Source organism: Sinocyclocheilus rhinocerous, unplaced genomic scaffold (assembly GCF_001515625.1).
Source record: "Sinocyclocheilus rhinocerous isolate Xijiao unplaced genomic scaffold, SAMN03320098_v1.1 scaffold794, whole genome shotgun sequence".
Taxonomy (NCBI): domain Eukaryota; kingdom Metazoa; phylum Chordata; class Actinopteri; order Cypriniformes; family Cyprinidae; genus Sinocyclocheilus; species Sinocyclocheilus rhinocerous.
The window spans coordinates 95780-111884 of record NW_015627894.1 but is presented as its reverse complement, the minus strand read 5'-3'; the positions used below and the strand labels follow the sequence as shown (position 1 = coordinate 111884).

General features: G+C 36.5%; 1 protein-coding gene across 1 annotated transcript in view; it reads right to left on the bottom strand.

The window, feature by feature from the left end:
* The window catches only part of LOC107736975 (serine/threonine-protein kinase D3-like), a 95467-nt gene that overhangs the window by 24634 nt on the left and 54728 nt on the right, over positions 1-16105 (bottom strand). The window contains exons 2-3 of the mRNA XM_016548365.1: positions 14018-14156; positions 3091-3222 (exon numbers count right to left, since the gene is read on the bottom strand). Of these exons, the coding sequence (XP_016403851.1) occupies positions 3091-3222; positions 14018-14156 (271 nt within the window). The remainder of the gene's footprint in view (positions 1-3090; positions 3223-14017; positions 14157-16105) is intronic.

Here is a 16105-nt window from a genome sequence, read left to right as displayed (position 1 = left end):
CTATGGTTTATTCCAGCCGCGCCACGCACGTTTCTGAAGCGGCTCTCTTTTGCTTCTGTAAAGATACACGCATACGCCTCCTTTGAATAAATATAGTCAAAATCCGTCAAAATCCCACCAAAATCCGTTGCCATGACTTATCGCGAGAGGCAAAAGGTTACGTTTTAGTCGCATAACATTGGTCAATGGAAACGCCGTCATTTCACAATACTTTTTTATCGACGTTTATAAAATATCGCCAAAGTTTTGCGCAAATCTGTAATGGAAACGCACCTAGTGTCGCATGATTCAGATGTCAATGACGATTTGCTGCTCAAGAAACATTCTTATTATTATCAATGTTGAAAAAAATACTTAATGCTCAATATTTTTGTGGAAACCATGTTACATTATCATTCAAAAGTTTGGGCTAAGATAAAAAAATAATGTTTTTATTCAAAAAGGATGCATTAAATTGATCGAAAGTGACAGCAAAGTCATTTATAATGTTACAAAAGATTTCGATTTCATGTAAATGCGGTTCTTTTGACCTTTCAATTCATCATAGAATCCTGAAAAAAAAAAGTTTCATGATTTCCACAAACATATTAAGCAGGAAAATCTGTTTTCAACACTGATAATAAGGACCATACTGTACTTAACAAGTCTTTTATTCTCACTAATGCTGCATGTATTTGATAAAAAATAAAGTGAAAACAGTAATATTGTGAAATGTTATTATAATATTTTCATTGTATTATATTTTCAAAATTCATTTAATTCTATGATTGCAGAAATCATTCTGATATGATTAATGCAGGATTTGGTGCTTAATTCCTATTGATACTCAGTTACTAAAAAAGAAAATAAAAAACTGAATTATTCCAAACTTTTGACTGGTAGTTTAAATGTTTTATATTATGCATGTATCTTTTTAACTGTTATGTAACTCGTGGTCCTGATACATACTAGAATCAAACTGGTATTTATTTGCTTACTTGCTTACTTAATTTTGCCAAAGCAAGTGAATTAACAAAATAAGACATTATAGTATGTTATAAATATTAAAAATAATGCAAACTTTTTAATGCACAAAAAGGGGCATGAACATATACACCCAGCAATCACAATTGTTGAGATTGTGAAGATTCTCATGCACAGCTGACAGAAAAACAGAAAAGTGTACTGTTGACAAAAATGGTGCTATATAGCACTAAAAGCGGTTCTTTGGCTTGTAATCATAGGGGAACCACTTTTAGTGCTATTTAGCACCTATTTTTACAGGTGATATATAGCACCTTTGTCAAATGGTGCCATGTAGAATCATAAGAGGTGCCATATAGCACTTTTTCTCAACAATGGTGCACCAATCATAACTCATCCATGGCTCCCAGCATGCATTGCGACGTGAATAAATTATGCAGCTGCATTGTCTTAGTATTTTTTTTTATTCTTACTATTTGCTTTTAATTTTGTTGTGACTTTTTACTGCCCTGTTTTGTGATGTTCAAAAATCATATCAAAATTATCTGAATATTTTGTCACCATTGCTGAGATTCACATGCTGATTCTTCATGTCTATGAGTGACAGAATTGAAACCTCTTTATAACCCATAATTCTAAAAGTGGTTTATACAATTTTCTCACATTGTCACGTAGTATCGTAGAACTGCAATAATATAAAACTCATAAAAGAACTACAGATTTTGATAAAATGCAACCAGAGACTCGTACGCATGAAATGATTTTACCATAAGTTCCTTGCCATCACACATGTGCTTTATAAACACTATTGTAACAGCCAAAGAGAAACTTATTTTAACTTAAAATTAAAGTCAAGGGTCAAGAGGCAACTAAAGCAAACACTATTCACCAAAACGGTAAGTTGAAAAGAAAAAAAAAACATCTAAACCTTAATTCTCAATAAAGAACTTCTGTTTTAGATACTCCAGAAATAAAGTCTAACTGGTTAGTAATGTGTGAAGTTGGTGTTGCTGTTTGTGGAGAGGTCCTTTTTTTCTGAAGTCAAAGGTCTCATGTGGGGGCTCTGGAATATTTCTTTATGGGGGCCTTGGGGGCAAAAAAAACTTATATCTTCAAGAAATAGACTGTATTTCAATAGTACTGTACATTTAGTTCTGGAACTAAAGCGGTGCGAAAGGCCCTAATGTTGTTTTAACCCTTTCCCCAACTAAACTAAGAGACTAAGGGAGAGTTAAAGAACCTTTAAAGAACTATACAGGGGCTTACGAGTGGGAAACTCTAAATTTTCTTTAAGCCCCGAGTTTCCGAGTTGGGGGCGTGTCAATGAGAAACATGGCGGAATCAATGGATGCAACGTCTGTAGTTGACGGTAAAAATAGCGTCCTCCATCCTCCTGTTGTTAATGTTGTTCTTCTGTGTTTCTGTTGTTGAACGCCGCGCACAAATGACGTCGCTGTCGACCGGCTTACGTCACTTCTTAGTACACACTGTCGGTGCAAATGCAACCCTTTAAATGGTACTGGGAAATAGTTCCCGCAAAATCGTCCCAGTACTTTAGTACTGTACATTTAGTTCTGGAACTAAAGCGGTGCGAAAGGCCCTAATCTGTCCCTGTGTAGGGGGTAGGGATTGGCAAATGAAGCCTGGTGAAGCACTGAGGCTTTCCTCTGACTGTTTCAGGAAAAGATTCAAAGCTTTGAGTGTCTCGAAAACAGTGCCTTCTGGTGGTTAATAAAAAATATTGCAGCCAAAAGCCTGTGAAAGATGCTCGGTAGGACAAGGCATCTACCACATATTCCACAGATCGATTCAAGTTACTTGCACAAATAAAAGCCTAACAGTATGTGTGTTTGTGTTTGTTGAATTTCTGTCTCTGATAAATTCATTTACCCATTAAACGGTGCAATTTAACCTTAACCCCTCCAAAGAACCGCTTAAGAACCTTTTTTTTTTTTTTTAGAGTGTGGTAGACTCACTTGATTGAGATATTAGTTTTCTTGAAAATAGTCATAACACCATCATCCTACCCACAAAAATAATACTAAAATCTTCATATGCTATAATAATGGGGAAGAAGTGAGCAAATGTTTCTTTAAAATACAATGCATGTTTTTATACGGCTGCTACCTTCACATTTGAGGCCCTGTCGGACGAGTCCCCACAGCATCTCTCCGCAGTAGTCGCAGAAGGTGGGCGCTTTGTAGGAGTGGACGTAAAGCGCATGGGGTCGGATCTGGAAGTCTTCCACTGTAGCTTGAGCTGTAATCAAAACGCAACTTAAAGGACAACTCATGCGAAGAATGGATGATGCAACAAAACACTGAGCAAAATAATACAAATGAGAATGAAATGAAACAAAAGAACAAGATACACATAAAACATTAGTCAGCATTAGCAGCATATAATTAGGAGTCTAGCAGTCATAATGTTCCATAACATTCCAAAGAACAATGAAACTACTTGTTTTACACGTTTTTTGACAACTGGTCCAGCCTTGTTTTAGTCAGTGGTCTACAGACCAATGAGAGCTGAGCAGTTTGCTCTCCTGAAGGCAAAACCATAGACATAACTACACAAGGCTGTCCTTTTGTCTGATCCAGGGTCAGTGATAAACTGATGTGACTCAGACTGGAATGAGTCCATTTGGATGATTCACGAGACTGAAAGGACTGAACATCACTTCATGTGTGTGATGAGAAAGTCAACATGTAAGCCTGTGAAACAACACGCCACTTCAGCTGTTTCTGCAGTTCCTGTTTTATAGTTTGTGGTTTTACCTTAATACACGACTGGCAGACTTGAGTAGCGCACACTGTGACTGCACTGGCAATTCAGTATTACTGTTCTGAGGCTCAGTCCGGGGGTGCCGACAGAGCCTTTTTACTGGGAAATATTGCTGTGCCCCAGTAGAATATGACTGATAAATCCTTGTCTGAAAATGAAGATTACCGTACAACTGATTACTGATAACATTTCAGCAATTACTTTGTGTCTGTTCGCTGTTTAGAGAACTGATGATGCCAGAATCACTCTTGATCTAATCTGACAAATGGATTAACAAAAAAGTCAGAATTTGTTTGCAGTTTTTCAGTTCAGATTTTAGATTTGTTTTGTTTTTTTCAGTTCAGATTTATTCAGACATTTCAGTCCTCGATTTCTTTTCATATATTTTTTTTAGTGATCTGTCACCTAAACACTAATGGATTACTTTGTAAGACAAAAAACAAAAATATATTTACCTAAAATGGAAACTAAAAAGGAAGCAAAACCTAGAAATGTCTTTCATCATTTGTCAGCAACAAAGCAGCTTGACTCTGCACTGCAAAGCTATATATATATATATATATATATATATATAGGGAAACTTTTTGATGGGGGCCTGTGCTCCAGTACTGGTGAAAGGCTAGAAACGTCTGGCACATGGTTTAGTCTGATACACACATACACCATTAACATTTTCTTGTCAATCAGTCAGTGAGAAAGCATCTGCCAAGTACATAAATGCACTGCTAAAATGAAAGTATATGGTCAGGAAACATTTGGTGCATGGCAAACAATGTGCATCACAATGGCAAACAATCTCCCATTTCTGAAAGAAAAAAAAAAAAAGAAGAAATAAACTGTGTCCTAGATTTCTGTCACTGTGTCACAGGTGGATGGTTTTTCTTAAAATTATGAGCAACTAAAATGCAAAAGTGCTCCATTTTCAAAAACTATAAATGCACACCCAGTTTTCGCTGAAGTTACTTAATAGAGTTCCTATCTTTTTCCCTCATTTTGTGGCATAAGAGCAAAACATTCAGTAAGGTCAGTCAGTGTGACACCAAACAAATTCCCAAACTATGTGACATCAATCTAATATAGCACCAAATTAACTTTGAAGTGAACATTCCCAGGATTTTGACGTAATGGAGGGAAGTGATCTGACATCAGGTCAAAAGTACTGAAGAGTAATTTAGTCACAATATTGGTTATGGCATGCTAAATTTGTATTTATTTATTTATTACGGCTTGTAATTTTAAGAACCTGAATTTAAAAGAACAGTTATCAATTCAAGACTTGGAATATACAGTTTCAGGTTTTTACATTTATTGTATCTAAAAACTTGGTTAGCTCTCCAAAACTCAAATCTGGGATATAATTTGACTGTGAAGCACCTTTATGCTGCAAACACACAGAAGTGGTAAAAAACCACAAAGCTGTGTTTACAAAAACCTTTATTAGCAGGAAATAGTGAATTGCATGCTTGAAAGTTGACTGTTCGTTCTTGTGCACAGTCGATAGAACATGAGACATGCTCCCAAACACCTACAAATTTTCAAATCGACTAGTCTTTGGGTTGCCTGGAAGATTAGTTGTCTAATCCGTCCGAAGGAAGTCCTGTATAATTTTGGTTTCAACTGATCCTGAACAGATACATTTCTTAGGAGACATTTACATCAGATTTGTTCTTGCGCTGAATTTTTGTGGTTGGTCAACTCAAACTTTCTGTGGCTTTGAATAGAAAATCTGATGTTTTACCAAGTGCATCTTCCAAGTATTTTATTTGAAAAGAATGGTAATTTCCCCAGGTTTCTTTCAAGTAACTTAAATAATATGCTTATTTTTGGTAAAATCTGATTAATAATTGGTTTTAACCAAGTCAATTTACAATGTAATGTGACAGTATAGAAATTTGATTGGATAATTTGGATTATTTACTCTATGATTGCATTGCAAAATCTGAAATTTGGTCATGATTCAATTCAAAACAACATTATGGAACAATTTACAAAAATTAAGAATTTAGTGTGAATTTTATCCAATAAAAAGTCATTAATTTGGATAATATCATGTTAGTTAAGTAGATCTTATTCAACACTATGAAAAACACTACGAAGAGTAGTGTTGGGGAGTCGACTCCAAAAGAGTTGATTCCTTGACTCAACTCTGAATAGCCCTAGATTCGGAGTCGCCTCCAGCACAGGAATCGACTCTCGTTGTCGACTCTGTTGTTGTGTCCAAAACGGTCATTTATTGAATTCTGACATAATATTCGACCAGGGCTGTTCCTTGTGACTTTTCCCTCTGTAAAATTAGATATTAGCAACAGCTAGGTAACGACGATGTTCTACAATGAGGATTTCAAGGTAATGTCATCACTAAATTGAATTAATTTGGACAGTCATGCTGAAAATGTGTTGTTTTAAAAGGGGAAATTTAAGGCATTGTGTCGGGGAGAGAAAATAAAGTGTGTAAAAATCACTGCAATCTTGTTTTATTCCTGACCCTGTTGTGATGTAGCCTTTTTACGTCTGGTTCTCAAACCCTTTTGTGGGTAAAATGGGTTTTTAAAATTTGGAACACTTACTTTCAGTGCTGCAACATACTAGTGCTGACTAGTACCCAAAATGCGCAAAAAACAAACAAAAAAAACCACACAACAAAACACATCCTTTTACCTCATTTATGGACTGTGAATCTCAAAATGTTGAAGATACAGAAAATTCTCCTTGAATGATTAAGTCAATTTCGAGCAAACTTTTGAGTATTAAATTTAATAAATTCTCATGTATTTGATATTTTAGTCTTTGACAGCAATAAAGGTTTTTTGTTTGATTTGGGGGGTTTTTTCTGACTCTTTGCTGTTTTTCAAAGTGTTGATTTTTGGCGAATTGCGTGGAAACCAGTTGGGGTCAATTTGACCCCAACACAACTGTAGTCACCTAAATTTGTACAGCCTTTTAAAACACATCTACAGTATGTGTCGAAACTTTGCACATGACCCTAAATTAGAAAAAAAAAATCTAATTGAAATCGAATTCATTTTTTTATTTGGCGAGTAGCCAAGTTATAAGCGGAATAATGTACAGTCAGCTGGTTATTATTGCAGACAGGAGGAATAGGACATTGACACAAAGCATATTACAGCCCATAAACTATAGTTAAGTTTCATATAACTGTGTTGCATAACATGTGATGAACAAATACTCATCACGAGTCAAGACGTGTTAAAGACGTGCATTCTCCAAAAACTTTAATGTTATCCATCACTTAAGTCAATGGCAAATATATTTTATTACGCTACACTGTTCAAATTGGCAGAAGAATGCAGATGTTCCAGAAGTGTTAATGGATCCAAATGATTTTTTTTTTTTTCATGTCAATCTGCTTCTTTGAACAATGACGGTTCTTCAATTAACTCCATTAGAAGGCTGCATTTTCAAATGTTTGCAGACAGGAGGAATAGGACATTGACACAAAGCATATTACAGCCCATAAACTATAGTTAAGTTTCATATAACTGTGTTGCATAACATGTGATGAACAAATACTCATCACGAGTCAAGACGTGTTAAAGACGTGCATTCTCCAAAAACTTTAATGTTATCCATCACTTAAGTCAATGGCAAATATATTTTATTACGCTACACTGTTCAAATTGGCAGAAGAATGCAGATGTTCCAGAAGTGTTAATGGATCCAAATGATTTTTTTTTTTTCATGTCAATCTGCTTCTTTGAACAATGACGGTTCTTCAATTAACTCCATTAGAAGGCTGCATTTTCAAATGTGGTTTGTTTTGACCACGAGCTTGAAAAAAAAAACTTATTCTCTGATGTTAGGATACAAACTAAAGGAACAAAGAATCTCAAACTTGATCAAATCAAACCGGGTAGGGAGAAAGAAAAAAAGTGCATTCCTTTTTGAACATCAAAGAGACAAAGTAGAACAGTTGAGCTTGCAGTGAATCACATGGCAGGCAGCAGTCCAGAGCACTGGAACACGGGCTCATAATGAGCCATTCATGAAGACACTACATACATTATAACACATGAGGAACCCGGCATCTCAAAACTCATCTATTAGTCTTCAGGGAAAAAATCCAAACATAGTTAATAAAGTCTAAACTCATACTCTTTTAGAAAGACTCCTTCAAAGTCCTCCTCGAAAACATTCAGTTTCAGGAGTTCCTCAAATAAAGTGCGATCTATTCCACTGCTGAACTTGAAATCGAACCAAAATACACAGATAACAGTTTGAAACTCCACTTGAATACACAGCACAAGGACAGGACAGCAATGTCCCATGCAGCAGATCCCGACAACACACTATCTCAGACAAACGCTCAGAGTGATCGGTGTCCTGCTGTTCCCTGAACCAGATCTGCTCCCCACAACCCCTGCTTCTTCTCAGCAGAAGCACGACCATCACCTACTGCAACAAAAACAAGCTTTTGCCTTTGAGCTGAGAGCCAACAAAAAGATGCAGAGTGTTTTATTAGCACAGCCAATGGATACAAGGAAGAGAAAGACAAGACAATATTGAGGGTCAGTGTGTGAAAGCATATTCGTTTGTTTTGTCTAAACCAGAAGTTATCAACTAACAGACAGTGGTCCAGATTTGGACCCAAGACTGGCTCCATCCAAACCTTAAATCAGTTCAAAATATTAAACTATAAAACAAAGTCTTCCCATACTTTCCAATCGGGTACAGAAGTGGCATAAACGTACACAAGATTGAGTGAATCAGCCTATGTATCTGCCATCTGTTAGCGTCATAGTGTAAAGACAGCTTTAGAGCAATGTCTGCTTGTTCATTTGCCAATTATTAATTAATTAATTTTATAATTTTAATAATTTATGCATTTAGCAGACGCTTTTATCCAAAGCGACTTACAGTGCATTCAGGCTATACATTTTTTACCAGTATGTGTGTTCCCTGGGAATTGAACAATGCTCTACCACTGAGCCACAGGAATATGTTATAATCTAATCCTGGATATATGCTGTACAAAAATAGTCAGCTTATTTATTTTTAATCATTTGGGATTCTACTGAATAAAGTAATGGAAAGACTATTTTGACTATTAATAATCTATTATAATAATAATAATTGTTATTATTATTATAATGACTTTATTGTAAGTATAGAGCTCTACACTGTAAAAATGATCATGATTTTAACAGTAAAATTGCTACAGTAAAAATCTGGTTAACAGTAAGTTTCTAATAATATAATATAATAACTGTATACATCTGATGTAATTTCAGGGTAAAATACTGTTAAAATTACAGTTTTTGGAAAAGAAAAGGAACAAGTCATTGTATAATTTACAGTGAAAAATTGACATTCCCAGAATTCCCTGCATGACGCTTCACATTTGAGGTTTTATTTCTGTTCAGGTTTTTTTTCTCCTCAGCTTGTGGAAAAGCTGTTTTTGATAAACTTTGATTCACAGGAAAAAGTTTGAGGGCGCACACATAATTTCTGAGAGAGCGCAGAGCCATGATCACTGGTTGGGTTGGATCACTATATGGGAGAGCCAAGCCAAGAGATTCGTGCTGGTGCCCTCTCATATGACAATAATGCACTCTCAACATTTGTCATTAAAATAACGCCAAAAACTGCCTCGAACTATAAATGCGAGAATAAAGTCGTAAAAGCTGCAATCCATTTCTTATTGGTTAAAATGAACGGAGATTATCTCGTGTTTTTCCACGGGATCGGCTCCTATGCCCAAGGTGAACATTTTTGAATGTTTTTAACATTGTTTACAAGTCAGTTTGGTGGTGTTTGTTTACACTAGTTTGTTTACACAATCATGCAATGATGAACCTGTAACGTATACAACGTATACTTAATTTTATTTTTTAAAGCACACAATAATGATGTGAAACGTGGAAGTTTTACATGTCTAAAGCCTATAAAGTGAATAAACTAGTCTTCATAAGCTCACCTTTTTGCATAAATCATGAGAAACCATTAAAACTTTTATTTCACCCCTTCATTCAAGTGTTCGGTTCACACATGCGCAGACCAGCAGCTCATCAGTTCTTTGGTCAAAGTCCAAACTGTTTCCTTAGTTCAGTGACTGTTGGAGGAACTGGAGCGTTGCACGAGTTGGCAAAAACCAGCATCACAGCATCATATTCGCTAGTATTTTGGCTCATTTCGAGTCAGAGTGAATGTCAGGCGTCTGAAAGTGAGTTTTGATGAAGTAACTTGATCCGTGCTGCTCAGACGATTCAGTCGGATTTGGTGAACTGGTTAAATCTAGTTCAACAAAACGAACCGGTTCAAAAGAACGATTCATTCGTGAACCGAGCATCACTCCTACGGAGCCCCTTTAAAACCGTTAGGCTATAGAAAACGCTTAAGGGAGGCTAATGGATGAAGACGGTATAGGCTAAAACCCAAATACCAAATGTTTTGCGAGGGAACACAAAGTTTCTCGAGGGAACGCAAAAGTTTTGCGAGAGAACGCAAAAAATCTGACAAATATTTTTTCCTCTCACCCCAAATTTTTTCACTCGATCAGATTTTTCTCCACCACCATGTCCCTTTAGGGGCTCCGTACACTCCAGACCGTTTGCCTGAAGGGGCGGTCACACTGCACTTTTCGTTTCATTGACTTCCATTCATACGCATGCGAATGCGTCAGACCAGAAACGCAGGCCCGTGCGAAAAGTTTCGCATTTCGCTGCATTCCAAAGTTCAAGCTTGGTGAAATCTGGCCTGCGAATTTACATCACGTGATACCGTGTGACCAACGGCAGATCAATGCGTCACAGCATGACCTCCTATCTAAATTAAAAGAACATAAATTTAAAACTGCAGTGCTGCAGGTAAGTGGAGTAGATTGTATGTTTTTACATTTTAGATGCATTGTAATTTGTTACGTGTTGAATATAGGTTTTTAATAAGACGCTGCACATGACGTCATATCATGACCATTGCAGCATGCGAAATTGTTTTGCATGCTGCAATGGTCTTGATATGACCATTGTCTAGTGTGAGTGACCATCGTCTCAAAGTCTAGTGTGACCGCAGCTTGAGGCTTTGGATTACAGGTAATAATGTTGCAAATAATGTTCAGCTTCTTCCTCAGACCGATCTTTTTGCTTCGTAAGACCTCATTATATTGTCAGGAGCCGTGGGTATACATTTTGAGTTCCTTGATATGTTTTTTTTTTTTTTTTTAATTCTCAAAGATGGACTTGCATTTTATGAATCACCAAAGACAAGATGGTTTCATCTTAAAATCTTTACTGTTCCACTCAGGGGAAAAAAGTCACCTACATCTTGGATGGCCCGAGGGTGAGTAAATTAACAGCAAATATTCATGTTTGGATGAACTATCCCTTTAATCGGTTTCACACAATGGGCCTCATTCATGAAACTTGCGTAAATATATGAGTAAATTCTGAGTAATTTGCGCACAAAACAGACCTTCCTCTCCTCCGGATTCACAAACTCTTCGTAAACGTCCAATTTGATAGTTAAACATGTGTATGTTAATGAATTCCAATTATTCGTAATAGGGCGCTTGTGCAGGCTCATTCACAATTAGCATAATCCCCGCCTATAAATGACAGCTACGCAAATTACGTGTCCAGGAACGCAGTGAAATATTCTGGTCTACTTTCTCAGGTTTGGCTCCAGTATATTGCATAAATGCAAAAAAGACTAGGCCATATGCTTAACAATAAATATTCAGTAATGTGTGTGACCACCAAAGAGTATTTAGCCAGCTGAAAAAATGTCAGGTGCTCTTCTTAAAACAACCAGCTGGTGGCGCTTGAGAACGCTTTGGTGGCACAGCGTTTTTTCAGCTGAGACGCTTTAGTTGCTATCCATCGTTGTAGGCAGTCGTTGTACAAGTAGGATGCTTAGGTATTTGTCACGACTCCAGCCCCTCCTCTATTTATGGCTGGGTAAATAGTGACAGTGACGAGCGCTGCGTTTTACAATTATCAACTCAGCTGCAAAAAAATAAAATAAAATAAATTAATCAATTAATTAAAAATTCAAAAATTCAAAAAGAGGGCAAGGGCAAATGAACTTGTAATTATTATGGCAGTGCATCAAAATTCAGTGTCATCAGTTTGCCAAAAAGAACACAGAACGTTTTACGCACCATTTAGACATGGTAGGGAGCAGGTGTACATTTCTTTCGTATCAACTAACATTTTTTTTTTTTTTAATATTTATTTTTGGCATTTTATGCCTTTTATTTAGATAGGACAGTAGGTCGACAGGAAGCGAAGTGGGTGAGAGAGAGAGGGGGGTGGGATCGGGAAAGGTCCACGAGCCGGGACTCGAACTCTGGTCGCCCGAAGCGCAAAGGCGCTACACATGTCGGCGCGCTGCCCACGAGGCCATCAGCGCTGACTCAACTAACATTTTGAACATTTTCATGAATTCGAAAGTTTACGTCAGAATGGCTTTACGAACCATTTACACAAAAATTTGTTCTGCTCGTGTTTCATGAATGAGGCCCAATGTGTTCAGAGCACAATAAAGTCCCAATGTGTTCAGGTTCAATAACCTCAGGAAAACTTTCATGAATAAGGATCTGAGTTCTGGGAAAGCGCTTGGGACTTTAGACGGAACAATCCAGAATACTGGCTTGGAATCAGTCATGCATATTGTGTTGATTTCCAGTGCCGGACACTTGAATGTGTGTGTTTGCCATTGAGTGAGGAGGATGTGAAGAGCAGGTGTGCTGTACAGCTCCCATGTGAACACACCAACGACAGGAAGATGAGTCTTCATAGAGAAGGCCTACACAGGATGTACAAACCATTCTGCATGGGAACAAAGATGAGCTCAAACCCTAAGTGTTGGGGCCTTACTGCACTAAGTGACAGCAGACCTGGATAGTCCGGGATGCAACATATTTATTACATAAATGTATCTGACAAAGTCACTTGTTCTTGTCAAGTAAACAGAACCCTTAAGCCATAAATCTTTCAACACATGGCTCTGTACATTGAGCATGTGGTGAAATTAGAAAAATTGATCGTGATAGCGGCCTCAAGGGAATTGACCTGCCTGTGTTAACAGGCATTTGAAGGGAAACCACCTGAAGTTCACGATGACTAGATTAACGGGCCCCTCCATCTGGTACACATGTGCCACAACCGACTACAATCTAATTACAGACTTAAACTGATCTGTTCCGTATTGCAGAGATGCTAGCAATATACGGCCATCAGTGTAACCAGCTGCAAAGCTATAAGTGACTGCATAATTTAAAGAACATAAACTACAGTCAAGATGACCTGAAGCTCCTGTATTGTAGCTGCATGGTTCTTCATTTGTCATCCCTAAACGGAAATTTTAAATGGTATTTTTATTCACAGTACCCTTTACAAGGTTACAAAAATGTCACCATTCTGCTGCTTCTGATAAAACATGTTGTTAGTTAATATCTACCCAATACTGTCCATATACACTAATTTGGGGTTGGTAAGATTTTTTAACATATTTTTAAATGAAAGCTCACCAAAGCTGCATTTATTTTATCAAAAATACAGTAAAACTACAATAATGTGAAATATTATTATTTTTTAAAAACTATATTTAAATATATTATAAAACACAATTTATTCCTGTGATGCGCAGCTGAATTTTCAGCATCATTACTCCAGTCTACAGTGTCACATGATCCTTCAGAACTCATTCAATATGCTGATTTGCTGCTCAAGAAAGTTTTATCTGTGTTGAAAACAGCTGTTCTGCTTAAATTTTTGTGGAAACTGTGATTTTTTTCCCAGGATATTTTGATAAATAGAAGTTGAAAAAAACAAAAAAACAAAAAAGTGAAAATAGTAGTTTATGTGAAATAGTAATCTTTTGTAAACATTATGTCTTAATGATTATTACTAAAAATGAATGTTTTGTTGTGAAAATTACTATTCATTTTGATCAAATTAATGCGTTCTTGCTGAATATAAGTATTCATTTCTTTCAAAAAACTCACTGAACCCAATGGCTGAATGGTTGTGTATAATTAATGAAATACATGAGTTAGTTTATGAGAACAGTAATGGTGATGGTGTTGTTTTAAAGTCTTACTTTTTCCCGTACAATACATTGTCTACACTCTAAAAAATGCTGGGTTGTTTTAACCCAATTTTGGGACAAATATGGACTAACCCAACTGTTGGGTTAAATTTTGGTTACATTTTTAAATTAACTTTTTAACCCAACAGTTGGGTTAATCCATATTTGACCCAAAATTGGGTTGAGTGTATATATTAATAAAGCCACAGCTAGCACAACTCACCGGACAGGACGACCTCAATCAGATCTCCCTCATGGATATCCTCTGCCGATGTTAGCCGCTGGAGGATGTTGTCCGAGTTCAGATCATGGCGGAAGAGCAAGATCTTATCGTACAAGCCAAAGAATCCACATTCTGGGAACTGAGGAGGAGAGGATGGGATTTGTTATTAATAATGAAATCAAACATCAAAAGAGTTTCTTTTCTTGATCAGTAACTTTGCATAAATACAAAGGAACTAAGTATTTCATATTTACAACTTCATATTTAGAAGTTTCATATTCATTAATGACTTCAGATTTCTCACGTATAATATAGTTATTCTATAAATAAAGGATTAATGTGTAGTCAACAAAATGCATCCAAAATGCAAATGTATCCTGTTTATTTTAAAGCTACTCAAAAGTTAAAGCTTCTATTTACAAGTAAAAAAAAGTTGAAAGCTGTTGAAAACTGCAATAATATTATATACAATACAACGTATATACAACGTCTTTCTCTATTTTAAGTTAAGATAGACAGACAGACAGACTGACAGAGACAGACAGACAGACAGAGAGAGAGAGAGTTCTAAAAATGAGAGAGTATAAAATGCTAAAAGTATGGACAGCACTGAATTATTGCTTACACAAAAGTACATATTGGCACACATGACCATTCAGAATCAAGTATTCCAGAGATCCATATAATAATGTGTGATGAATCCTAATTCCTGTGCTCGAGCCAAAGACAGCATGACAAGAGAAAGACACAGAGAGAAACATCCAGGCCGTTTTTCAGCAATGGCTCGCCTCTAAGGAGATTACTAAAGCTGGGAGGCATGCGGAGCAGAGCAGAGTCTGGAATAACATCTGTTGAAATCAAACCCACAATGATGAGTCACACTACTGTTCTCCACTTCCTCCTGCACAGTTCTTCTCCACGTGGAAGAAATGCCAAACACCAAAAGAAAATGACTTGCAAGACAGAGGGCTCATTACCCTTGCTCATATGTCATTTTATTTCTTCGCATTTTTAACATGCCTAAATATATCCATAAAAAGAGCAAAATATTTGCACACAAAGCAAGCAGTGTCTCTATAATCAAATACACTGTAAAAAATATTCAAGGTTGTAAATTAAACGTTTTATAAGAAAACACTATTTCAATTTTGGAACTTCAGAGAAGTTTAATTCAGTGTGTTACTCTTTCTTTGTCATTATTAGTGCAATTTACTAGCAATTTCTGAGTGAAGATTGTTTCAAGGTAAATTCTAAACCTCTTTTTTTCCACAGTGTACAACTCCATTATGGTTAGGAATTCAGGCAATTGACTTTGTATGTCAGTTGGAACTAGTTAATTTAGTAAACTAAGTTAAGAGGAAAGAATAAACATTCCAAAATGAAACAGTCCCACAGTCAGAGGTGAGAAGTCCTGTCAGGATATGATCACAGCCAATTCTGAGGTATTTCCTCTTATCAAGAATCACCAAACACCCTCCCATTCAGACTGGAGGCAGAATATTTCACCCTGACATGTCTCTGGTGTACTCTGGAATCTCTGGGATCTACATCAGGTATTTTTTTTTCAAACTAAAGGGTCATTGGGAGTATATAGAGAAAGAATCGCTGAACATGTAAAGTTGAGTCAATTCATATTTATTTGTATAACGTTACACAATACACATTGCTTCAAATCTGCTTTACAGGAAATCACTATGTTGATGTTAATAGTACAATAACATAGGGCTGAGCGATATAGCTAAAAAATATATCAACTGTGTTTATGCATTGCTTAGCCTAATACAAAGAGCCAAATCGCCAATCACACAGATTGCGTTTAAAAACATATGAGACGCAGTGAAATTAAATAAACCTTCATAAATTCGCGTCGCGTTTTCTAAACGTTAAAACTGTTTTAACTTTGCATGACTTTCTTTGCATTTCTTGCATGAGATGCGAGTGCAGGGGTCATATTTGTCCGTGTAAAAATGTGCTGAATATGCGTTCTGTGTGAATGGCTTGGTTTCGGTTTTAACCTAATCAAGATCTTCTACGCATTGAGCTACTATATTTCTCTAATATTTTGAACGAATAACACAACAGCAGCGC